The 25,950-nt window shown below is 42.9% G+C and overlaps 2 protein-coding genes across 2 annotated transcripts; one reads left to right on the forward strand and one right to left on the reverse strand.

The window, feature by feature from the left end:
• Positions 1–533: 533 nt before the first annotated feature.
• Positions 534–17,857, reverse strand: LOC129348560 (zinc finger homeobox protein 3-like). Its single transcript, XM_055009031.1, has 11 exons — positions 17,538–17,857; positions 13,390–15,061; positions 12,763–13,301; positions 12,380–12,593; positions 11,641–11,748; positions 11,374–11,510; positions 11,035–11,145; positions 9,367–9,529; positions 4,442–9,207; positions 3,692–4,357; positions 534–3,577 (listed from the first exon to the last, which is right to left on the reverse strand). Exons 2-11 carry the CDS (start codon positions 15,023–15,025, stop codon positions 3,461–3,463), a joined length of 8,457 nt encoding a protein of 2,818 aa, XP_054865006.1. The 5' UTR covers positions 15,026–15,061; positions 17,538–17,857; the 3' UTR covers positions 534–3,460.
• gtf3c6 (general transcription factor IIIC, polypeptide 6, alpha) lies at positions 14,828–25,935 on the forward strand. Its single transcript, XM_055009034.1, has 10 exons — positions 14,828–14,965; positions 16,412–16,559; positions 17,060–17,164; positions 21,464–21,511; positions 23,401–23,434; positions 23,856–23,936; positions 24,057–24,120; positions 24,346–24,390; positions 24,490–24,597; positions 24,917–25,935. Coding segments are annotated over exons 2-10 (612 nt in total). The 5' UTR covers positions 14,828–14,965; positions 16,412–16,557; the 3' UTR covers positions 25,042–25,935.
• The last annotated feature ends 15 nt before the right edge of the window (positions 25,936–25,950 follow it).

A 25,950-nucleotide genomic window follows, 5' to 3' on the forward strand; every position in this document is an offset into this window, starting at 1 on the left:
TAAGCTTTTCCTCTTTGGCAAGTTGTCTCATCAACCGCAGGAAAGATTTACATAAGAAAGAACAAAATAATAAAATCTTCTCTACCAACCTAAGCTGTGGTCTTTGAAATGTTGCATATGAAAATCTGTGTGTCCTAAATGTGCTGTAGTGTGCAATTTTCCACCCCTCTCTCCCAGAGTCGTAAAACACATTATCATCATCAGCAGCAGCAGGAGCAGCAATGTAATTCATCCGAGGTCGTTAATATTCATCATATCATTTAGTCACAAAGGAAACTCATCTGGCCGAATGTCACAGATGTAATTAATGAAGTGACCCCAGAGGTCATGGCTCCATTCACCAAACGCCTTCCACACACCACCATGTTACACACACACGGTTGCACATCAAAAGCCTTCCAGCCAGACACACACCGACACCAAGCATGCAACCTGGAATATGAAACACATATATAACAGGCAGACACCCTCGCATACCACAACATTCACAAAATGGCTTCTCTCGGTAAGACCAAAGGGATGAGACCAGAGCGTGCACCAAAGCAGACTTTATTTAGCTCAGTGGAGTATGGGGAGGGAAAGGAAGAGAAACACACACCAGCAGGGAAGAACTGGGGTAAGGAGAGTATAGAGACACACTAAACCACTGGAGCAGGACATAAGGACAGGTGCACATCACAGGTATCTTTTTGGTCATCACTATGGCAACAACATATCCAGAAAAAAATTAAAAGAATTGTTTTACCTACAGTAAGGGTAACAGAGTCTCTTCACCATAGAGGACTCCAATATGTACATCTTACAGTCACTAAGTTCAAGAGAATACGAGAGAAATTATATTCGAAATAATCAGTATACAAAAAACTGCCTGTGTGGTATTTGGAATGCACATCTCTGTACAGAAGAAAGCTCATTGGTATTGTCGTAAACATTGGTTAGTTTAAGAACAAAACATGACAGAGTTAGTCAGTCCACATCCTTTGGAAAGTTGGCTGTGATGTCAATCTGAGCTCAGCAAAGCTGTTTTAGCTGGAGAATTTGAAAATGCAACACAGAAAGACACCGTACCAGTGGAAGGTTTGGGGCTGAACTCCTTCAAATACCTCCTTCAAATAACTATGCAGTATCTCCACAAGGGTGGAGAAGTTAATGCACCAAGAGGGTTTCTCTGAAACTGGAAGCTTGAAAAAATATTTCTGGTATTACGAAAGCCATTACTGTCTTCTGAGTAAGGGTAATTAATAGGATACTGAAAAACAAACTTGATGGAATTGAGCCCCACATATCCATTTGTTTTTGACAGAATAACAGAGGAGCAGTTTATGAACAGCATCACAGGTATCATTACAGTTTGTAGTCATTAAAGCCTAGTGGTAAAGCGATCAGAGCATGCATCTTTCTACAGTATCGTTAGAAACTACAGTACATTAGCAGCAAACTGGACATCCTTAAGGGCTGAAGTTCAACACTATGGTATAAAAGAAAAATAAACTGCAACATTTCTCAAGAGAAGTAAAACTCTTCAACCGCTATAATACAGACTGCCATGGCTCTAGTTTGGGGTTTTGGTTACAGTCTCCAGTGTGCTTATGAGAGGCAGAAAACAGTAGCTTAGATACAGGGACTCCTTCCTTCTTTAAAAACAGCAATACATCGTCAAGTAAACAGTAGCGCTTATTTTTGTAGGTCATATGGTTAAAGTATTATCACATCTTTGGATTTTTGTCTTAAAGCATTAATTATTGTTTAGCTATTATTGTTATATTATCATTATTACAGATAGAATAAGGACTGGTTGCAAATGAACACAGGAAAAAGGTAGAGAGAAAAAGTGGAAAGTAGGTAGGGAGGGAGAAGGAGGGAAAATAAATTAAGTGTACAAAAATAACATCAATAACATCCGAAGTTTTTCTCAACTTTGCGCAGTAGCTCCCTATCTGTAAGTGGAAAAGAGAGCTATGTCTCAAACATCCAATGAAGTCTCGAGTCAACCATACAAAAGCTAAATACTGTACATTTACCCCTCAGACTATTAAACACTTTAGTTTCAATAAGGTTTTTTGTAACAATCTATTACTCAGAGGTGAAAAGCTCAGATCTTTGAAATACAGAGATGTTTTTCGTAGATATCTTTTAATACTTAGTCCAAGGTTAAACCAAGCCTTTTCTGTTTTAAAAACAGAAAAGTATAGTATTAAGATCACATTTGAAGCGGAGCCATGTTGAGCTGTTGACCTGAGCATAGAAAGCTTTACATTAATCACATAACATTGGTAAGCCATTGGTATATTCAAATAGAACGGAAAGGCAGTAAGTCACCTTACCTGAACATATCAAAGCTGTCATAATCTTTTCATAATCATGACACTATATCGAAGCAAGACAGTTTATCTCAATCCATAAGATTTATATTAAGAAACTATTACTAAACACACACAATGTAAATTTGAGTTTGGTTAAAGTTTTCATATACAGTATAATGGTTGAGTGCTATAAAAAATAGTTTGCCCCGTTCAAGACAAACTGGCCTTTACGTTCTGTGCTATTTGGGCTGTTATCCACTAAAGGAACATAGAAGGAGTACATGTACAACAGAAGACTCATCATTGGCTTTTGGAGGGTGAAGCTGCATTCTAGCACCGTATCAGTCTATTGGTACTCTGCTCACCCATGCCAGTTGCAGATCTCACTCCTTCACCGTACAGACGTCAGCTCTGCAGTTTGTTATTGAAAACAAACATGTTCAAACTAAATCCACAGACATGTAAAATTTTGGTTATGAGCTTTGGAATCTGAGTCAGTCTTTACAAAAGCTCTATGCAAATACCCCTGTGTATTTCAAGGATATTATTTTGTTTTTTTCTTCTTCTTTTTCTTCTTCTTCTTCCACTGTTAACTGCTTTGTTTTTCTTCAAGTTTATTTTTTGGAGCTCTCTATTTACACTAAAATCTCTTTGACAATTTCTTTTCCAGCCTCATACAGACTGGCACTACATGCTACACAGCTAGTCATCTAGCACTGTCTGGTGGAGGGCCCACTATGAGTCTGTCATGCAGACTGAGAGGTAGACTGCAGGTCTAGCTGGGCAGTGAGGTCACATACTTGGAGAATGCTCTTTGGCCTCTGTGGCATCTGGTTGGGTTTTATCAAGGTGGTGTTTGGTTGTAGTAAGGTGTCTGACAGAATAGGGAGAGGAGCTCTTTTCAACAAGAAAGGACAGACCAGGAAAGAGTTTAAGAACAATATGAAAAGAGGAAAGCTGTGGTAAAGAGGACTTGGTTTGGGCTCTCTCCTACTTTCTGAGGAGAGTGTTTCTCTTTGGGCCACTGTGGCTCTGCATCTTTGGGGTGTTCAGGTTACAGGGTTGGCAGCAAGTGGACAGGGTGTATGTTTAGAGGTCGACAGCAGTTGCAAATGGGATTTTGGTGAGAACATGGCTGAAGGAAGCAGTCTGCCTCTCTAAGCTCTGTCTCTTTCCCCTGCCCCTGCTGACAGCTCAGCCTGCTCCCTCTCTGCAGAGTCAGAGCTCAGGCTCCTGGCCCTCTTCTCCTTCGCTCTGGCATTCTGGAACCACACCTGAAAAAATATTTACATGAAAAAATTTCATTTATTAGACTTAAAAGACTTGATTGTTCTTGTTTGAGCATTTTTAATCTGTAATGAAGAAATTGATATATTTGAAACTGTTACCTGAACCACACGGTGAGGCAGTCCCAACTCCTGGCCTAGTGTCTCACACTCATGTCGGTTGGGTGTGCGGTGGCTCCTGTAGAAATCTTTGAGCTGCAGTACCTGGAAGTGGCTCATCTGTGTCCTTTGGCGCTGCTGCTGTTGGTGGTGCTGCTGCAGAGTTTGTGTCTCACCCCAGTCTGAGCTGGTACCCCCATGTCCTTCAGGACTTGGAGACCCTTGGTCAGCCATACCGGAACCCTCTTCACATGCATACTCCTCGTCATCTTCCTCATAGTCATCATCCTCCTCTGGGTTGTTTAGATTTGTGGTTGAAGACAAAAAAGTCACAGGTGGCTTCAAAGTGAACTCTTTGTTGCTGACGACATAGCCAGGGTTTGGGATAGCGTTGGAAGAGATAGATGGACCTGGTCTGTCCACGACAGATGACATAGCCATCCCAGTCTGCCCATTGGATCCATTGCTTATTGATAAGTTGTAGCCAGCTCTTTCTGCCTCTGCCCAGTGACGTGACCTCATATGGGCATCCAGAGCACTCCTTACCTTGAAGAGAGCCCTGCAGAATGGGCAGCGCAGGTGGTTCAAACCGAGCTGGAAACTGGAACCTGGTCCCATTGACCGAAACTGTCCTTTTCGCTCTCTTGCTCGTGTATTCTGAAACCAAACCTGTGAAAGAAAGATGTTCGTTTTAAAATTCAATATAACAAAGAGCATTAAATAGTTTTGTTTTTTTTCTCATCCATACAGTACCTGAACAACACGTCTTGTGAGGCCCACATCTCGTGCAATGCTCTCGAGGACTCCTCTGGTGGGGTTAGAGTCCAAGCTGTAGCGCTGATACAACACTTCAAGTTGTTCTGGGGTGATGGTGGTTCTCTGACGTTTATCCCTTCTGTGCTCCTCCTCAACCTCTCTACCGCTCCTTTGGCCCTCAAAACTGGTCTCTGATATATGCTTTGTACTCTGCTTTATGGGTGTCAGGGAATTGGTTAGGGTGCCGCTTGAGTGATCGGAGAGTGTGTTCTTAATTTGTATGCTGTTTAGGTGCGAAATCATGGGATGCGTGGGATTAGGGTGTATCTGGGACATAGCACCTGATAGCATTTGGCTGGCCATTAAGGAGTGGTTGGGGTGAAGCATCATGTAAGGCATGGTTCGGTCTGTGAAGCCAGAATGAAGAAGTTGTACCTGGGACTGCGCTGCTAGGAGGTGCCTAGTCTGATGTTCCTGCCACAGCTGGAAAGATGGCAAGGACACTGGGCAGACACTGCACTGGAACTGAGGCTGGGGTTGGAGCTGGGATTGTGGTAGGGTTTCAGTTGACAAGCAAGCTGTTGCATCAGGCAGCCGACTGTGGCTTCTCTCAGACTCTGGAGCAGAAGGGAGGCTGGATGAAGTGTCAGCAGCCTTTTCAGTTTGAACAGAAGGAGGACTGCGTGTATGGCCCTCGTCGGAATGAGACATAGACAAGTTGGTGGGTACTGTTTTTTGTGTAGAGAAGGCAACCAGAGGCTGAGGTCTTTCAGGAGTACTTTCTGACAGCAGCTTGGACTCGGGTTGTGGACAAGATCCTTTTTTTATGTCCTGAACAATTTCCTTATGTTGGATGTCTGCATCTGAAGTTCCATTTTGAGTATGAACAGGAGCTGGGCTTGTGTTAGCCTGAGGAGAAATTATTTTGTCTTCTTGTTTCCTTGTAGGTGGTGTTTGTTCACCTTTGGCTGTTAGATGGTCACTGTCTGTGCATGGAGTGGATGAATCAAGGACAGGCGAGTCAGGATGGGTGTAATACTCATAAGTCAGATCCATGGAGTTTTCATTCTGGGAGTCACCTTGTCCTTCATCCTCACCACTGTTATCTGTATTATCATCATCATTCTTGTAGTAACCATTTCTCTGTCTGTATATGTTGTCAAGTTGGTTCCTATCCTCTAATCCATCATCTGCCACTCGATCTTGGTTTTTGCGGGCTCTCTGTCTAGCATTTTGGAACCATACAACAATCACTCTGTTAGGGAGGGACAACAAAGCTGACAATCTGTCATATTCTTCCTCTCTGGGGTAAGGAGTGGCCTCAAACACCCCCTGTAGGGTCTCCAGTTGTTGCTCTGTGAAGCGAGTTCGGGACGAGCGTCTACCCCTATGGGGCTCTCCTCTATGCAGGTCTGTTGTCTGAGGTTGTGGGGACGTGTTGGCTGGGAGGCCTGGGGACAACGAACATGGGGAAAGTGTCAGTGGCTGGTTTTGTGCTACTTCCTCTCTAGAGTCCTCCAGGGCAGTGGTTGGGGGGTTATTAAAATTGTAAGGGGAATCCTTGTCTCGCTGGCGTTCTTTAAATAGGGTGTTTCGGAACCAGTGTTTAATGACTTTGTGTGGCAGACCAGACAGTGCAGACATTTTGTTGATCTCTTCATCACTGGGGAGGCTATTGATATCAAAATGCTTCCTTAGAACAGTTAGTTGCTCTTCAGAGATTCGTGTTCGGGTTCTCTTACCCTGCTGTTGTTCAAGTATTGACGGGCTAACTTGACTTGGCTGTCCTGTTTGGATGGGGCTGGGCTGAGATGGCTGACCCAGCATCGCAGGATTAAGCTGTGGAGGCTGACCTAACAAAGCCGGGCTGAGCTGTGGTTGCTGAGCTAACAATGCTGGACTAAGCTGTGGCTGTTGCCCTAGCAGTGCTGGGTTAAGTTGAGACTGATAGAGTTTTGCTAGCTCAGGGTTCACATTTGCGTCTAACCAAGGCTGGGGCTGAAGAGCCACAGACTGCATCACAACTGGAGGGAGGAGAGGTAGCTCCATGGGAAAAGGAATTGGTGGTAGTGGAAGCTTTGGTAAGGATAGTGGGGGCATAGGAAGCTGGGGTAAGGGTAGAGGGAGCATAGGTATTTTAGGCAAAGAAAGAGGAATGGAGGGTGTGGTCTGAGAGGTAACTGTAGAGGATGTGCTTGGGATGGGTGCCTCTTGTTGTGGAAAGTCTTGAGGTTGAGAAGGAGAAGGTGGAGAAGAAGGTGCAGGGGCACTTGGTGTTAGATCTGTAGCTGTGACACCTGTTTTGGTTGTGGGATCTGAAACTGGCAAAACAGATGAGGGTTCAAGGGTTTTAACTTGAGGCTTAACTGGTTCCGGTGCTGGTTCTGATTCTGGGCATGTGGATGGGACTGGAGCTGCAGCTTGAGTTGAATTCTCCCCCAATTTAAGCTGTGTGAGTGGGTACATCTGGTCATACTGCAGCCTGTATTCTCTGGAAAACTTCTCCAATGCCGCAGTAGGGAACAGCATCCTATGAATGTACTCCTGGTGGCTTTTTAAAATCAAGGCATCTGAAAAAAACTTGCCACAGTCTCTACATTTTTCTCCTTTTTCACAGCATTTTTTCTCTTTGTTTGCCGAACCCTCATCTTTGCTCTGTTTGTCCTCTTGTGGCAAGCCTTCTGTCTCTCCGTTGTCTTCTCCTCCTTTGTCATCCTTGTTACAGCCTTCCATCTTTCCATTCTGCAGTTTACTAAGCTCGTCTCTGTTCTCCTCTGAGCCCACTTCCATCTTGTTCATATCAGAGCACTCTTGGTTATCTGGTATCATTTGAATTGCTATCTGCTGCTGGTGCCTGTGTCTACTTTGTATATATTGCAGTGCCAACTCATAGCCATAACCCTGCAGCAGGGCTCTAAGAGGCTCCCCATTTGCAGCAGCATATGGCACTCTGGGTGGAGGACACTGCAATCCAAGAAGATTAAATGAAGAAGAAACTCCTTCCTCTGTCTTACTTTCATTTTTAAGAGTAGGAACATGCATTTCTTCTTTTTCCTCCTCAAGACCGGATTTGTGTTCTTTTTCCATCTGGTCGATGGAGGGTCCCCTGCAGACTGTATCAACCTTGGCCTCACACTGCAATTGATGCTTTGTTTGGCTAATTTGGTTAGTTGAATTTGAACATTGTTTCTGGGCTTGTTTGTCATCAGTTTGAGACTCCTTTTTAGCCTCTGCCTTGACCTGTTCTTTTGGGAGAGGACTGACAGGTAATGAATGACTAAACTCTGGGCTCTTAAGCATTAACTCTGGGTTGAGTGTCATGTCTCCAGACAGATAAAATGGCAGAAGAAGTTGCTGCTGTAGAGAGAGCAAGTTGTCTGATGCCAGGGAGAAGTGTTGTTTGAGGAGATTCTCCGGTCCTAAGGGAAGGTGCTGCATCATTTGGGACTGAAGCAGAGCTGTATGCTGTTGTAATTGAGCTTGGACTTGGGCCTGGGCTATCTGCTGCTGCTGTATTAGCATTAGCTGGTTTCTTGATGCTAGAAGCTCTGCCACTCTCTTTTTAGCCTGCTGGCTATCTGTTGGATTAGAGAGGGTTGGCTGGGCTTCAGCTACTAAGCCAGAGCCTACTAGTGAAGAGCTTGAAGAGCTTCCTCCATCTGGCCTCTTGGTGAAAGGCAAACTCTTGGGTGTTTCTTCTCTGGTGGAAGAGGCCTGAGCAGCAGTAGTGGAGACTGGAACAGCTACAGTAGATGCTGGGGTCTGTGGAGCTGGGTTTTGGGCAGCGCGAGCTCTAGTCTGATGAAGGACAGAGCGAAGATGTATGTCCAGCGTGGAGCTCTGGCTGTAGCCCACGCCACACAGTCGGCAGCGGTACGGTCTAGGATCTGGGCCACGAGGAGCTTCTGGGGCAGCAGCACTTGTGCCAGAGTCCTGCAGGGCTCGTCTGGCCCGGTGGAGATGGGACACAGAGTTATAGTGGACCAAAAGAATTGTTTTCTGAGTAAAAGATTCAGAACATATGGTACATTTATAGGGCCTAGATGGATCCAGATAACGGTCCATTGTGGGGTTAGAGCTCTTCTTGAGAAGGGAGCTGGAACTAGGTTCAGATATGATCTCTTCTTGTGGCCCTTTCTCTGCCTCAGCAAAATCCTCCTCACCTCCATCAACTTCAGAGACCATGTCCTTCTCTTTATTGTTAAGCTCGTCTTTTTGTTCCTCCTTTCCCTCTGTGCCATGAGATTCTTCATCTATATCTTCTTCCTCGCCCTCTCCAGCTTCTTGACCTACTTGAGGTGACAAACTAAAATCTTGTTGAACTGTATTCTTATTATGCTCCATGTATTGCACAGTATGAGGCGTCAGGAGTGTATTCTGTCCCTGTGTGTTGTCCAGCTGTGAGTGTGTGTTCTGCATGTGTCTCTGCAGGGCCTCCTGACTGCGGCATTGTCTAGAACAGAGGGGGCACTCTGTCGCCGCCCTCATGGCATGGTATTGCCAGTGTAGCTGCAGCTTCTCCTGAGTGGGGAACGCCAAGCTGCACCTGCTGCAACGGAACCGGTAACCATGGCGATCAGAAAGTGGAGGGGGGTCGCTGGGGGGGGAGGTGGGTGGAGATGAGGGGGAGATCTGAGTTGGGGACTGAGGAGCCAGTCTGCCATTGGAAGGGTGAGTGGTGTTGTCTTCTAGGGGTGGGGTGAGAAGAGCTGTGACATCTTTGGGTGCGGCTACATCTCCCTCGGTGTTTTCCACCGAAATGCCTGTAAAATGCCCAAAAATAATGACTGTGAAATTTTAAATCATTTTACAAAAACACAAGTCAGGAAAACAATACAGTCTTTTGACCAAAAGAACATGGTTTGGTGTCATTTCTTCTTCAGCTAATGTCTAAATAGTTTTATCATGCATTTTACACCAACCTTTGTTTTTCTGTGAATCAGTGGAGGTGGTGGAATCTGCGGTATGGGAACAGTTTGCATTGTTATTCTTGGTTGTTTTATTTTTCTGAATATCATCCGTGTGTGAGTCTGTCTGTAGTTCTGTCTCCAGCTGAGACTGCGGTTGTTCTATGGATGGTGTGACCTGGAAGAAAGAAAAGGTATGTTCTGTCAGTTTTGGTTGCCGCTCAGTGTTGTTTTACCATTTCAAAATAAAAGAAATATGGGATATTGCCATGTTTTCTTTAACCAAGATTATGAATAAAACATGTTTAATTGTACAGTATAATAGCAAGCAAATATATCAATATGTATAAATACAGAGTGCCTGCTCTCCCCATACTGACATCATAAAACATTAAAGTGTATCGTTACATCTTGCACCTGCCTGCACAGCAGTATAAGCAGCAAGGCACATCAATTTGTTAATAAGTATACATGGTTGAGATATGTGCGTCTGCCCTTCAGTTCCTGCGACACCCTCCAACATGCCCCAAGGGTTTAATAAAACTTTACTGAGCTGAATAATGAATTTATTTAAAATCATTCTTCATATAGAAATCCTCCAACCCCACAGCTTGAAGCAATGAGAGCAAATACTATATCTATGTGAACAGCTAGCCACCCTAAGGAAAGGACAGACAGCCAAAGATGAGATTTACATGACAAGAGTTTTCTCTGCGTAACAGCTTCATAAGAGCGAAAGAGAAGAACAACCACACACACACACACACACACACACACACACACACACACACACACACACACACACACACTGCAGAGAAAACTGAAGGTCAGGCTTAATCTAGAGAGCGTAATTGGAAAGCAAGGTACATAATGGCCATCATCACCTCAGTCTGAATTAATGAACCTCAATTACTATCAGAGAGAGTGAGGGAGGGGTAGGAGGGGAAGAAGGGAGGATGGGGGCTAAGGGGTGTAGAATATGAAAAAGAGAGAGAGCAGAGAGAGGGAGGGAGGAAGTATGGGGCAATGAACAAAAAAAACTGCTTTGGAGAAAGACAGTGAGTAAGGGAGGGGTAACGCATAAGAAATTGAGAGAGAGCTTGGGAGAGACAGAATGGGAGGGGCAGGGACAGAAATTGCAGAATAGGAATGATAGGAGTAGCTAGAGGGGGGGAGGGAGGGACGGCAGAGGGGAGAAAGGGTGAAAAGCAGTCAGTGAAGTGGAGGGAAGAGAGCAAGAGACAAAGGCCACTTAGCATACAGGCCAGGGAGATGGAGGATGGTGATGTGGATAGATGACCGGTCATTGTTAGTTGGAGAGACACAGTAAAAAGCATGGGGGCCCCTTTTTAGCTTGACTGCACTTCTGGTAATAGAGGGCTACTTAAACATGCATTATAGAAAGACTGGCTTTTCCCTCACTCACTCAGTCAACCCCTCTCCCTTCCACTCTAAAAGATGCGCATGCACATGCACACAGAATGCACGGCTGCATCAAAGATGATAGCGGGGAGCTACTTAAACATGCATTAAAAAAAAGCGCTGCCTTTCTCTCTGGTGCCTTCTTAATGGAATTGTCTCCCTACATTTCACTCTCCCCCATCCCCCACAGCTTCGCCTTCTCATTTTCTTTTGCTTCCTGACGAACGCAAACACAACAAATACGCAGTTGCAAACACTTACTGTGCTGATGAGCTTGTCTACACAGTCCTGTGCCACACTGTGCACATGAGTGAGATGCTGTCGAAGGTGTACGTATGGGAGTTTAACCTGGCACAGAGGGCATTGGACAGTCTAAAAGAGGGAAGAGAGGAAAGGAGGAGAAGAGAGGGAAATGAGGGAAATTGTTATTAAAGTATTAAATTTGCAGGCAGCGAGGGACCATAGGTGTGCAGGGGTTTGTCAGATTACACAAGGAAATTACACGTCTTCTAATCTAGAATTGCATTTACTTCATCCTCCGGTACATTTTATATTCAAATGGACATGCTTAAATTATTAAAATGTGTGTCAACTGCTTACCTGCTGGTTCTCATTTTGCTGGTGTTTTCTGGGGCGTTTGGTTGAGATGGAGTTTTCCATTTCCCCACATCCAGAGGATGGACGTTTGACTGAGGGCACTGAATCCCTCTTTTCTATTTCCTCTTCTCTTGTTTCTTCTTTCAAGTAAAAAAATATATGAGCACATAAATGAATTTATATTTACTATGTAATATATTACGAAATCATAATTTTAGTGACCTAATAATATATTGTAAACGTTTTCATAAGCAGCCGAATCAGCTTTACCTGTCTCCTCTGAAATCTTCTTTGCCTCCAAGTTACATGTGTCTTTGGTTGTGTCCAAAGGACCAGTGCTGGTCTCACTGGAAGTTTCCATATCCTCACTGAGCTCTCCTGGGAGATGGCAAGACAAATAATTATGTTATGCAAACACAGTACTTCATACAATATGTTCTCACAAACTATCTCTCAAAAAGACCAATGTCTTTGGACCACACTTCATTCTTCTTGCTTGCCTCCACACACTATTGATCAAGTATTGATTCCACATTAGATTCCCCTCAGAGGTGGAGTAGAGGTAATATGAACGTACAACACAACAGTTCACCTCAATAAGTCTTAATCTGCGCTGAGCCAAATCACAGGATAAATTTAATTTAGAAATGAACTGTTAAACGGTTCATTTTAGATGTTTAGCAGTCCACATACTCCAGACAATATAAGTTTAGGATTTTATAATAGCTTGCACAGACTGTAGAATTGTGACAAGCCTCCACCTCCCACAGTCCTTGTACAAGGGATTTGTATTGGTCCATTGATTAGCAGGTGCTAGTTAGCTGCTGTCAGGGGTGATTGGGGATATAACAAGAATGTGTATCGACTAATCACTTTGCTTGATCAATATCTCAGCAACAGCCATTACTCATTTTCTCCCACTTTTCATCTTAATCCCCTGTCTGCTCTCTGATGTCAGCAAGCCAGTGCAACATGAAATCAAATACACCCACGCAGTTCATATTCTCACCTGTGACACCATCAGGGCTTTTCCTGATGGTAAAAATGGCTGCCAGCTCCTCTCCATCCATAGGCTGCAGCTGTAGTAGCCCTTCCCTCTGCTGATGGGTTGGCGTTTGACTGTGTTTTAGTACTTGGAGTTTAGAAGAGGAGGAGTGGTTGCATAGAAGACAGTGGAACAGCCACGAACCTCCATCAACCTCACCATCATACTGCTGCAGGAACTAAAAGTAATGACGTAGAAAGAAAATATTATGGTTGGACAACAGTTTCAAAATATAATCTCATTACAAGGAAACACGAAGTGCATTTGGGCTTAAAGTGCTTCTTGAAGGTGCTAAAACAGTAGGCTTTTGGTGTAGAGTGTGACAAAATTTGCTTTTATATGCTTACTCTGTAAACTCGGACGCTCGCCTCATGGTGTGAACTGAGGGAATGCCCGCGTAGCTTCTCCAAACTGCTGGTCACGTAGTCACACAGGTTGCACCTCAGCTGAACCGGGTTCCCCTTAGCAATGAGGGCAGCCCCCTCCTGACCCCTGTCTCCGCCCTCCTGGAGATGAGCAGCAAGCTGGTACCGGGTGCGGTGTCTATCGGTCTGGCAGTGCAAGGAGAAGTTAGCCCTCAGCGGGGTGGTGTAGCCACACAGTCTGCAGTGGCAACCACCGGCAACTAAGGAGCACCACTCAGACTGAGGCAAGGAGCGAGGAGCATTCAGATGCTGCTCCACAGACTCTAGGCTGTCAGATGAAAAGCAGGAGCAGACAAGGCATTGGAATACACCCTGGGAGAGGGGTCCAGTGGGGGACAGAGATGGGGCGGGAGGGGGAGAGGGGGAGGGCGAGGGAGAAGGAGTCAGCGTAGAGCCAAGGGTGACTGGCTGTTCTGTGACTTGCTGACTGGTCAGTCGCATGTTCAAGGAGAGCTCGGCGCCTAAAACAGAGAGAAACTGTGAACCAGAATGTATACACTTTAAAGCATTCATCCTGAATTGCAGCAAGAGATGCGATACATTACCCACCTGTGTTTTGTAGGTGTTTAAGCTGCGGGGCGAGGCTCCGGCAGTGAGACAGATAGTAACCTCTCTGGAGCCGTAGCATGTTATGTGTGTGTTTTTCGCTGGTGGTGTGTATGCGCAGGTTGCGGGCAATGCTGGTCTCATAGTCGCACACATCGCACCGCCACCGTTTACCATGAGAGTGGGAGTGTGCAGGTGGTGTGAGCTTGGCAGGCTGGGTAGCAGGCGTGGGAATAGAGAGTGGGAGCTTGCTGTATGGCTGCTCATCCACTGCGTGACCATTGGATGAGCTGCTGTTGTTGGTAATGTGAGAGGTGTGTATTTGACCATTCGAGTGTCCCCCGTTTTGAACGTTATTAAGGTGTTTATCCGACTGCATGTGTATGCTGAGGTTGCCTTTCGATGAGGTAGCATAATCACACACCTCACAGCGGTAGGGCTTGTAGCCACAGGCGTAGGTTTCACCTCGGGCTAAGCGAGGATGGGGTTTCCCCGAACTGCAATACCCACACACTCCTCGTGTTGCACCACCACAAACACACTTTCCCCCAGAGGCACCACACACACACTGGCCTCCTGTCTCCGGATGTTTCTCCTTCATATGGACTTGCAGTGTATGCTGAGACTTATAGTGCCAGTTACACTTAGGGCATTTCAGGGTTTTGCAGGAATTGCGTGAGTGCATTATGGTCATGTGACTAGTCAGTGAATTAGGAGAGAGGTCTTGGTTGAGGTTTTTAAGGACAGCTTCTTTCTGTTCTCCATCTTTGTCTCTCTCGTCATCCACTTCTGTGTCTAGCTGGCTGTCATTTGGTTCTGGAGCTTTGGCACCATCTCCATTGGAAATGGAAGAGTGAGGAACCCCTACCAGCCCATCATCCTCAGCAGGTGTACTGGCAGGCTCTGTACCTGCCAGTGGAAAAGCCAGAGAAGACTGCTGGGATCTAAAGCTCTGAGGAAACCCAGAAATCCAGCCCTGATCTCCCTTAATGTCTTTTACCTCTGTCTCGCTCAGCAGGGCAGATGAGGAGGACGGACAATTGAAGTGCTTTGGAGAGATGGGAAAAAAAGGGGAGGGCTTTGGAGAGGCGGCTGTTTTGCTGTCGAGTGTGCCACTGGCCTTTGCAGTGCTGGAAGAAGAGCTGTGCTGGCTCTGTTGAGGTAATAAAGAACATTTGGATTTGGTTTGGCTTTGGTTTGAGATGGCCTCCTCCTCTTCCTTCTCCTCTCCGCCTCTGCTGCTGAGGGCTGCTGGGAGGCCCCCTGTAACTGTTGCCTCTCCCACACCTACACGCACCTCCCCTTCTGTCTTCCTTTGCCCCGACAAACATCCCTCCCCGAAGTCTTCCTTCATCCCCTGCTTTTGACGTACTCCATTCTCCTGTGGATCTCGCCCTTTTTCTTTCTGCTCACCTCCCTGGGTCTCTTCCCCAGCCTGGGACCCCTCTGCGCCCTCCTCCTGCTGAGGCAGGGTCAGGGGCTCTTTGGAAGGGGCCATGGCTGAGGTATGAGAGGATGACCCCTGCTCAGGAATGACCGCCAGGGTCAGGAGAGGAAGAGATAAAGCCTGGAGACTGAGGTCAGCATCTCTCTCCTCTCCTCCCCCTCCATCCCCTCCTCCTCCCTCACCACTGTCCATACCAGAGGCTACAGCTGCCACGCATTACGACCCCACCTGTGTGTTTCAGATACAGAGAAAGAGAAGAAGAGAGCAGGACAGACAGAGACAGCAGAAAAGTGAAGTGAAAAAGAGGAGAAAATTAAATACATGAGTCATGTAAATAATATTGCATAACAATGGAGGCATTGATTAAAGTCCCTGGATAGCATCTGTTCAATATAGCCTTCACAGTGTGCAATCCAGAAGCTGGTTACCCAGGGGTTAGCGTTAGCCCTTAATGGGAAAATCAATAGCATGAGCGCTAAACTAGGTAGAGGAATGCGGGTAAAGGCTACGCAGGAGGTCTATAATATTCCTCAGGGGATAGGATTAAATAAAGAACTGAATGCTTCTGAGCTAAAGGGCTCCCACTAAATTGCCACACTTAGATAAAAGCAGATAAAAGAACACTTTTTTAAAGCAAATGTATCAGTCTCAACATCTTTTGCTGCACATTAGTGCAGAGATATTATGAGGCACCAGGATCAACATTTAGTACATCAATTTTTACACTTAGTAAACACAGTATAGTATAATGAACAGCTGTGTTTACCAAACAAAATACTGGTGGAAAGCTTCTGCAAAAATTGTTTAGATTTTAGGCAGGTATTAATTAAAATTGTATTTTTTGTAACATTTTGAGTTTGAGGCTTTGCAGTACAGCGCATTTTATTTTGACTTCCACACATTCTTTGTGCAAAATATTGTATCCACCTTCTGTAAGTTCTCCTACCTATAAACACACATCTACATAAACACAAAAGCAATATTGTTCATTAAAATAATTAATCCTTTCTTGTAATATACTCAAGATTTATTTGTCCATGATAATGAAATGTGTAAAACAACTATTATTTTAAACAGTTAATTAGTGTCTGCAAGTATGCATATTTTAAGACGTGCCTTTTGAAATCATTAGTTTTAATTAAACTAACAGTGGGAAGTGACATTTTACATACATGAAGTTAATCATTAAAATCTCCCCCCAAAAATGAGCGTTTAGGTCTGACAAAGATTCTCAATCACATCAGCACAACAATGCATCACTACAGGGACTTCCTAAAAAATAAATCAAACCTCTCCCTTCTTCGGTTTCTGATGAATGCCATTCCAGACAGATACATCTCTGTTAGTCAGTGTGTGTCCCACAATCTCATTACTGACCTTTTTTTTAATCAAGTAGAGACCTTAATCTACCCTTTCACCTTCTCCTTCAACCAACCAACCCCCTCGTCCTCCTCCTTAAACACCCCTTCTCTCTCCCTCTCTCCTGTAGCCACCCCCTCCCCCTTCTCTGCAGCTTTAAGATATATGGCTCATATCGGCACTCTGATAGTGCTTTAATGTACTGTGTTTATGTCACAGGCCACAGACCCTTGCCCACTGCAGCTGTCCACTGTCCTGCCAGAGAGTGCTGAGGGGCTGAGCGGGCCTGCCAGCAGCTGAGAACAGTCTCTAATCTGATAAAGATTTTCATTTACACTGCAATCAATAACCTGGGTCTATCGGCAATGTAACTATTTATACAAGCATTCCTGGCTCTCTATCGATCACAAGTGCGGGAAACCATCATTTAACAATGTGTGTGTGTACGTCTCTGTGTGGCAGTGTGTGTGCATCCTGTAGTGCAACTGATTCTGATGATGTCAATTAGGCACAAACACAGAACACCTGAAATTTAACATGCACGAGCATACAACTTTCTATGGGTTAATATTAAGATATGAATGCACATTACATATTAGTTATTAGCTGATCATAGTGCTCACTGCAACATGAAATTATTTTCAAATAGCAAACAAAAAGTGTATGCTTGATTCCTTGTGTGTGTGTGTGTGTGTGTGTGTGTGTGTGTGTGTGTGTGTGTGTGTGTGTGTGTGTGTGTGTGTGTGTGTGTGTGTGTTAAGAAAAGAGAGAAAGGAGAGAGAGGGGTGTGCGGGGGAGAGAGAAACAGACAGCGAGAAGAGTTGTGTGGCTATACTTTACGAAAATACCTTTTTTTTGCCATTATAGGACCTGGACAAAAACAGCTGGATGTGGACAGATACTGTTTTTTTTAACGCAGCTGTTTTTGCGTGAAGACCTATCGGACCGTATACAATCTCCGCCAGCCTCAAGGTAATAGCACAAAGCTGTATTTTTATTTCTTTTTTTCCCCCATTATTCTGGCCACCACAGTAACGGGGCAGTTGGAGAATACCGGACGAGCAGAGCCTTGAATAGTTCACTCCCCGTCTCTGTGTTGTCAAGGCACTGGCCAACCATCAGACTACTTCAGCCTTTGTTTACAGTGCTTCCTACCCCAGCTAAACCAAAAGTGATCGCGTTCACTAACCAGTAACAGGTGACTCAATGCACAGGCAGACCGACAAAAAAGCTCTATTTGCGAGAATTACAGGCTTGCACTGACCAAACACCCTCCTCCTCCCCACCGCTGGCTCGCTTCCTACCAAGCTCCCCGTAAAATATCGTAAACAAACGACACACTTACATTTCTGCAGCGACTCTGGTACAAAGCTCCGCACGCTGAATGTGTAGTAGTCCAGAAAACAATCGTATAGAGAGCCCACTCATTCCTTATGAATGATCCTCTGCGTTTTTACGGAGCCAGGAGGGGAAAAAATGGGGAGAAGGAGAGAGAGCAGCGGGGTCCAAGTTGTTACCAAACAACTGTGTAATTAAAGCTACATATAGGCTGTAGTAAACAGAAGATGGGGGACGGAGGGGTTTGTGCGAGCTCCAGAGGTAGAATGAGTTCTGATCACTGTGGGAGGAAAAACACTTGGCTCTTTATTCCTGCTAATTAGTTTCCTTCAAAAAATGGCTGAGATTACGCCCAGTGCGCATGTGCGTAATTGCGCAGACACCGCTAATTAGCCCGTTTGGATCAATAGGATTCCGCGAGAGAGAGAAGGGAGAGGGAGGGGGTGACGGACGGAGGGAGGGGGGGAGAGGCTACGGGGACGCATAGAAAGACGAGTAGAGGATAAATATTAAAAAGTAGAAGAAATTACATCTGAAACGTTAAGTTTTATTCTGCGATATGTTACTGTGGCGGAAAATTCCGGTAATCCATTTTGGATGGGAATTTAGAAAGATCTAATTTCATCTCAAATATAGCTTAGATAGGAAACAATATATAGAAAAATCTCCAGTTAAAGACGTCTTATTATAGTGCAAAGGACAATTATGTCGATACACAATCAGTATTGACCAAAAGCAGACATTTAACACCAATACTTTTATGGAAGAATATACGACATAATAAAACCTGCCACAAAATGACACAAAAATGCGACGCTGTCACCGAGATTCAATACTGAGGAGCACAAACACACCACAAGGCCCTGGAGGATTGTTTTAGGAATATAGTATTGACGTTTTTGTTTTTTTTTTTTTTTTTTTTTTTAAGATAAAACACTGGTTAGAAGCTCGTATACAGACACTGTCATACTCTTAAATCGCATTATTTTCGAGAGAAATTGCGATATCTTCGTGATGTTCCACCTGGTTTGTAAAAGTTGAAACCAGATTACTTGCCCATGGAATTTTGAAGACTATAGAGAGGTCTAAAAATTAAAAATAACAGTAAAAAGAGAAAGATTTCCTCTAAATATGCTTGAATATGTGAAATAAGGCATTTCGCCTTTTTCTGTTTGGGCTGAGCAGGTTATTCAAGGCTGGAGGTCTGGGTTTGGAACGCTGATCTGTAGGTTCATATTTTTTGTTATGAAAATAAATAATATCTAAAAATTATTTCAAGCTAAACTGACGTGTCCATTCCTATGTTAGTCATCAAGAAGACCTTTGGTGTTTTTTTTTTTCTGCTCCGGCCGTCCCATCCTCGCTCCTCAGCTCTATTGTTATGATAATACTATTGTTGATTTCACGCTGGATGTGCAATCTGTCGATCGTCCATTTTTTAGAAGGAAAACTGCATTCATTTGTAAGATCAAATAGTAGCTTTTCGTCTTCCTTTATTAGGCTTTGATTGCCCAAGCTGACTTCTTCCTTATTTAACAATAATATAAATTACTTTTTAGGAAAGTAAGAGAGGCTACAGTGTTGCTGCAGAATATTCCTATGTAAAAATGTTGTAATATTTTAGTATTTCCACAGCAGGTTAAAAAAGGATACAGCTCTCACTACAGTATGTTACTATCAGCTCACTGTTGCGTGAAACAACCCGCATTACAAGGCCATATCGGAATAGTTTACATGAATATTAATATTTTTTCTTACGCTGGTTTTGACTGCACTGATATTTTGGATTTGATTTCTCTTGGTTTGGTTGGATTCTTTTCTTGCATTTGTGCAACTCTAAATACGTAAAGAATCGATTCACTGACCAATTAATGAAATGCCTAATGATTTGGCCTACGTTTGTAGTACATGCAATAATTTTTTTACGATTCGAATACGTTTAAAGTGATTGCCCGGCACAGGCCACGATCAAAGATTGCATCTTATCAAAAGCATAAATCAGTCACTGCTCTGTTGTTTTTATGCCTACATGGATTTTCTGCAGTTATGACTGCAGTTAAGTACGTGACAATTTGTCATTTTGTGAACAAAAGACAACGACAGTGAGTGGTGATATAATTTTAACGTTAGTCCAGACATTGTCTGCTGTGTGTCACTCCAGTGTGGGTGTGTGTGTGTCTGTGATTTTCTGTGTGTGATTTTGTGTGGGTGTGTGGGAGTGACAAAAACAGGTGCCTCCAAATTGATAGGTTTAAATAGAAAGAAAATTTTAAATATTAATAGAAGCTAAAGCAATTTGGAGATCTGTGGTTTGAGAATGTTTGTCTTTATATGTGCATATGATTGTGCTGATTTAACATGCCTAACGTATGCTTCTTTAATACATGTAGAAGAGTAAGCTGTAAAACACATTTTTAAAAAGATATGGCTGCTTATTACACTATAGTGCAGTGACACCACCGTTAAATGCTTTCAAATCATCTCTCTTATTATTTGTATTCTTTATTGATGTAAATTTTCATTTGTATTTGAATTTGCTCGTGCATTTTTTTAGCTCCATTTGAAACAATGAAAAGACAGGTGAACACCTTCGATATGCTGGTGTGCGGGTCTGCATTATGTATGTTTGTGGGTCACAGCCAAAATACACATAAATGCACAGTTATTTAAAAAAATACTCCACCCATAAAGTCCAGGTTTAGCTAATATAAAACAGAATAGAATAATTGTCCTGATTTATTTAAACGTATGCCTTGAGAACGTTCGCCACAGATTTGATCAGACGCTGCCTGTGACTGGCACTGTGAGGTAATTTCCATAAGGATAAATATAAAGTTAGAGTATTTTGCCATTATTAAAGCTCGCATGAATTCACATTTACAATTTAAACACATTCTGTGTCTGGCAAACACAATCAAACATGCACAAGCCGTACTGTAAAATGCACCATGCTTTCCATGCCCTCAGGTGTATGCCAGGGGTTTGTTGTTTTCACTGTAATATATAGTTAGCCCTTCCACCAATTTACCCTGTCAGTGCTAATGGGACAATTAACCACTGTGATACCCCCCAGGCAGAAGGAGAGCCAAAAGCTCCCCAACTCCAAACTTGTCTTTATGACATTTATATGACAAAATGTGGGGGAAGCTGGGGACCCATCTGACACCTTGGAGGGTCCTTAATGTCACTCCCTCCCTTGCTCCTGCCCCTTTCTGCCCCAGGGTATGGCACTGAGCATGAAGTGTAATACATCATGTACAGGAGAGGCTCGGGTCATGTTCAGGAGGGAGAAAACTTTGTACTGCGTCCAAAGCTTCAATGGGACAACTCAGATTTACACGCTGTGTTCCGTTCTGCGTGATTATAAATGTAAACCTGCCTCACAGAAACGCACTTCCAGTTAACATACTCCAACTTGACCTCTCCCTTCATTTATGCCTTTTTTGGTGTCTGTAAGTCCCTTTGTCTGTGCTCACATTCCCCCTGTCCTTCTTACATCCCCAAGGAGGCAATAACCTCCCTAGCAAGAGCTTCCCCTTGAGCCGTTGTCATAGTAACTTGTGGGCTGGTCGACATGACAACCCCACCATGGTCCAGAGATAGATGATAGGCCAGAAATGGGGAGGGAGAAGGCATATGGGGGGGATTTGCACCCCCTTTAATTTGGTTTGCCTGATTCTGATTCAAAATGTTTTTCCCCCTCTCTAAAGGCGAGGTGCAGCCAGCTTCCACCTACTTTACATTTACGCAGGTATTTACAGACCGCAAACGCCGTCTGAGCAGCTCGACATAGCAGTTACCTGCATATCTTTGCAGCACCTGAATAGACGTTGTAATGACAAAATTAATATCTCTCAAGTTTATGTAAGAAACTGTAATAATAAAAAATGCAAATGCTTAAATATTTGTTTTCTTTCTTGTACTCCTAAATAGGCCAGAAAAGCTGCAGTCTTTCTCTGCCAGAGCAAGTGACTTTAAATGGTGAGTGCAAAAAATAACTGTGTGTTTTCACGCTTTGCCCTTTTTGTGAACTCCAGAGTCTGCTTTCTACTGTTACAACCAAATTCAGTAGGAGGAAAAACGGGTCCCAGGAGCAAAAAGAAAGAAAAAAACCCACCTTCCTCAGATTCCACAGAAGTAGTACTATGACTGTCCCAGTACCAGCTGACGTAATGACTGTTTGACACGTTAAAAAGGTTTAGTATTGCTACAGTTTACTACATTAATATGCTAAACTTGCTCTGTCGAAAAGGATTCATGACTATTTTAAAAATAAATTTGCAGGAATATTTACTGAATATTACAAGTGTGCAATAAGCAGATAATAGTAGCGGTTCGCTGCCTGAGTAGATTTACTCAGAAACATTATAGTTTTCTCTACAATTCTGTGGGTCCATTTTTTTTTTTTAATAATCAGGAGAACTTTCCATTAAATGGAGGACTCTATAAGAGGAAACATCCTCTTTAGACGTCGTACGGCGAATGATGAATCCCACCAGCTCCAGGGATGCTGCCCCTCAGCTGACCCTGATCTCTGACCCCTGGGCAGAGGGTAGCCAGCAAAAAGAGATATATCCTCTAAGAATCAATAAATATCAGATTAATCAGGACTATTAAATAATTTTATTTTTCCGATACATCAAGTGTTTTATATTTAGAAAATATTCATAGAATAGTTTTACAGCCTAACAAAGGACAATATAAATGAAGTCCAGACAAGAACAAAAAATAATAATAATTAAAACAAAATACCGAAAATTTAATGACAAAAAACATTTCAGAGATTCATGATTCTATTGGTGAATGATTATCTGATTGTAAACCTTTTTCATTAAAAACTGCAACAAAAAAAACAATGTTTGAGTTAATCAATATTTACATATTGTTTGCCAAGATAATATGCATTAGGTGTAATTTTTAAATATTTGACATTTCATTTGTTACCTTAATGTTATAAATAATTTTCTATTGACACACTTTGAGGTAAATGTTTGCCTGTGACGTGTGTGTGTCAGAAATAGGTTTGCTCAAACACTGGGCTGACTCTATGCCATGTTGAGACTTTTCCCCAAGAAACAACACTGAAAACCTCATCTTCTACCTCAGGTGTTTCCACATTTGATCATATTACAAAGCTGCACAGTTCGGCTTTGTTTTTAATCTCTTTCCTCTTTACTGTCATTCTCACTCAGTCGCGTTTCTCATCAGGCCTCGTCTTTGTGTGACTGTTTCTGTTTTGTTTTGGATATATTTGACGTCTGAGCGTCCTGTCATTTTTTTGTAGCCGCTGCCTTTGACAGATGAATTTCCCCTTGGGGATCAATAAAGTGTATCGTCTCATTTAATCTCATCTCATCTCATCACCATGGCTTTGGCTTCCTACAGGAGGACATTAATAACGTTAATGTTGGATGCAGATGAGTGTGCCTACAGGTAGTCAATATTTAGATTGAGTCATACCCATCTGTTCAACCATCAGTAAGAGGAGATAGATAGATAGATAGATAGATAGATAGATAGATAGATAGATAGATAGATAGATAGATAGATAGATAGATAGATAGATAGATAGATAGATAGATAGATAGATGAGAGTGTTAAGTGTTGTTTATTCAATTTCCACCACTTCTCATTAAATGGCTCCGCTCCAAAGACATGCCTGCAAAACTGAACAACAGCGCCCCTCAATGGATAGATTTGTAACTGAAGTCAATGGAGCAGCAAAAAACAGCAAATGTCTCTTCTCGGGCACCGTACATTCGCGGAAGTTGTCAATGTTATTGAGGGGGAGATTGTGGCGGTGGTTTTTTTTTTTGTTTTTTTTTTTGGGATAGTTTAGTGTAATTGATAGTCTTCCTTTTCCATTCCAGGAGTATCAACATGGATGATGAATGGGAAGAAGAGGTATGAAACACCAGCACTGCGTTTACTGAATAATGGTAGCAATATTAGCCTCATGTGGCTAACACGTTAGCTAACGTGTCAGAAGGGTCCTGGGCTTTATATATGGATCACATGACGAAATAATTTCAGCTTTATTGTGTTAACTTTAACTGTACAAGTGGGAGTTTCAAGGGCAAACGATTTCATTTTAGCTTGTGTGTATATTGAATTTATCTACTTTCATGCCAATGCACATATTTTGGACTATAAGATGTGTAAAACCCTTTGTAGAAGTAGCAGCGTTGTAAAATGTGTATTTGTTTCTTGAAATTTTCACATGCCTGTGTGTCTTCAGAAGAGCCTTTGTAGGCATTATGTGGAAGGACATTCATTATGCACATTCCTGCACTTTAAAACATCATTCGTCTTTCTGTGTGTTCAGGAGCAGCTTGTTGTGGTGGAAGTCTCTGGTATCATCAACAATGACTTTCTGTCCAAGTGTCGGGGCACATGCAAGATACTGGTGAGTTCAGAGAAGTTCTGTGTGTTGTGAGAAAAGAAAAGAGCAATACTGTTGATATAAACGTCCCTGTAGGTGTCTCAGTGCAGTCTCACAGATCTAGTTTCCCTGTTTGTGTTCAAGGATATTGACAGTGAGAGGCCCATGATGCAAGTTGGACAGTATGTGTTTGCTGGGGAATATGAAGGTAAGATTCAACCATAAAAAATATGAAGAAGAAATACAACTACTTGTGTGACTTAACCGACTTGTGCCTGTTGTTAGAAGAAATTTTCCCTCTGATCCTTTTCCTCGTCTCACTATTGTCAGTGATTGACGGACTGAGAAACATTATTTCCAAATAGAAAAGTAATGCTGACTGAAAAAGTCCATATTAATGCCTAAAGATATCCTCGTCATTCTCTCTTCATAGAGGCTTTAGGAACTTGTGTGCTGTTTGAGGAGGCACCGCCAAAAGGTAAGGCTCTCCTCCAACTTCTTAGATGTTTATATTTGTATGTCTGTTATGCTTGAGGTTTTTTTTTCCTCATGCTTTCCTGTGGCATAATGTCCGCAGGAAAAGCCCACAGTGCTCCAGACCTCAAGTACATGTGCCACACTGTGAAGAAACTGACGATGCAACGAATATTTCTCACTGAGAAGAGAGAGGACGAAACAAGCTCAGGTCAGCCATAAGATCTAAGGGTTTATCTGTTTTTCTAATGCAATAATGACACAAAATCTTATACTATTATTGCTTTTAAGTAAAAGATATACTATACCTTTTATCAGCGACCCGACAAAGACCTGTACTCTTTGTTCTAACAGTCTCATTACCTCCACATTCCCAAAGTCTGTACCACTCTCAGTCGATCCTCACTCCAGTTTTGAAAATGACAATCAGTTCTCAACTAAATTACCTGGTTAAATAAAATAAATGACTACATTTAACTTTGCACAACATTGTTAAAACCCCAAATGTGACAATTTTGTTGTCCCGGCAGGAAATGGTGGTGGTAAAGAGAGTGAAACAACCTGTCAGTCCATTCAAGAAGGAAATGGTAACCAACAAGGAGCAGCAGAAGAACATATGAATGATACAAATTTGAAAGACTTAGCAGAAGGTTGATATATGAAGATATTACTTTATTCTGAACTCCTTATATGAGGATGAGACACCTGGATTTGTATGTCTGTGAGGAACTGCGTCTTTGAAAGAGACAATTCCACAGCAGTTAAAACACTCGGGCTTGTTTGCATGTCCTTAAACCTGTCACAGTGTATTGGGTGGAGATAAGGCTTGTGTCCCCTCCAAACAGTCTGGGTTAAGAGTTGTTTTGATAGAACATTTGTACGCAGGGAAGCGAGCACTGTCATTAAATGGTCAATTCACGACAACAATTCACAGTGTTGCCTTACTGGACGATACCAATACTGTGAAAAACTTGACATTTTCAGTGTGGTAGGTTGTGGTGCCTTGCTGGATCAATCAGTATAATAACATAAATAAGAAGCAAAGAGGTATTTTGAAGCAGTTACAGGTAGATAGCAAATAGTGAGGAAAACGCTACGTAAAATGCGTGGCAAATGCCAAGCTCACACCTACCAGTAGGTATCGAGTGAGTATGCCTAAGTTTATACAGTTTAGCTGTAAAAATGAGAATTTATTTTGTCACAATTTGTCACAACCTCTTCCTGAAACATAATGCCCCTTCTTCACTAAGTCTCAACAAAACGTAAATATGGTTAAATTAGACCGACAGGAAAACAGGTCTTAATAAATCACAATATTAATTCATTCCTTTTAGATTCATATAGGAGGGCAGTGCTTCTCTGGTATCATCCATTTATGTCCCCAGTGACCACAATGAATACCATCTAGCAAAGGGAGGTTAGAATATGAATGGCTCATTCTCCAATGATGGATCATCTACTGAACAACTACTGAATTACTGTGTTGAAGCCAAAAGAAATTAAGGCTTTAAATTTCTTTATTAAATAAACAGGATATTTTTAAATGTGAGTCAAATTGTGTTTG

The sequence above is a fragment of the Amphiprion ocellaris genome, chromosome 3, assembly GCF_022539595.1.
Source record: "Amphiprion ocellaris isolate individual 3 ecotype Okinawa chromosome 3, ASM2253959v1, whole genome shotgun sequence".
Classification (NCBI taxonomy): Eukaryota; Metazoa; Chordata; class Actinopteri; family Pomacentridae; genus Amphiprion; species Amphiprion ocellaris.

Excerpts from the sequence above, each read along its gene's own strand:
- LOC129348560 (XM_055009031.1), bottom strand. The coding sequence starts at position 15,025 with ATGGACAGTGGTGAGGGAGGAGGAGGGGATGGAGGGGGAGGAGAGGAG. Across the intron at positions 11,749-12,379 it reads AAGCCCTGATGGTGTCACAG|GAGAGCTCAGTGAGGATATG; the intron begins GTGAGAATATGA and ends GCCATCTCCCAG. Across the intron at positions 9,530-11,034 it reads TAGACAAGCTCATCAGCACA|GTCACACCATCCATAGAACA; the intron begins GTAAGTGTTTGC and ends TCTTTCTTCCAG.
- gtf3c6 (XM_055009034.1), top strand. Across the intron at positions 21,512-23,400 it reads AGAGCAAGTGACTTTAAATG|GAGTATCAACATGGATGATG; the intron begins GTGAGTGCAAAA and ends TTTCCATTCCAG. Across the intron at positions 23,435-23,855 it reads ATGATGAATGGGAAGAAGAG|GAGCAGCTTGTTGTGGTGGA; the intron begins GTATGAAACACC and ends CTGTGTGTTCAG.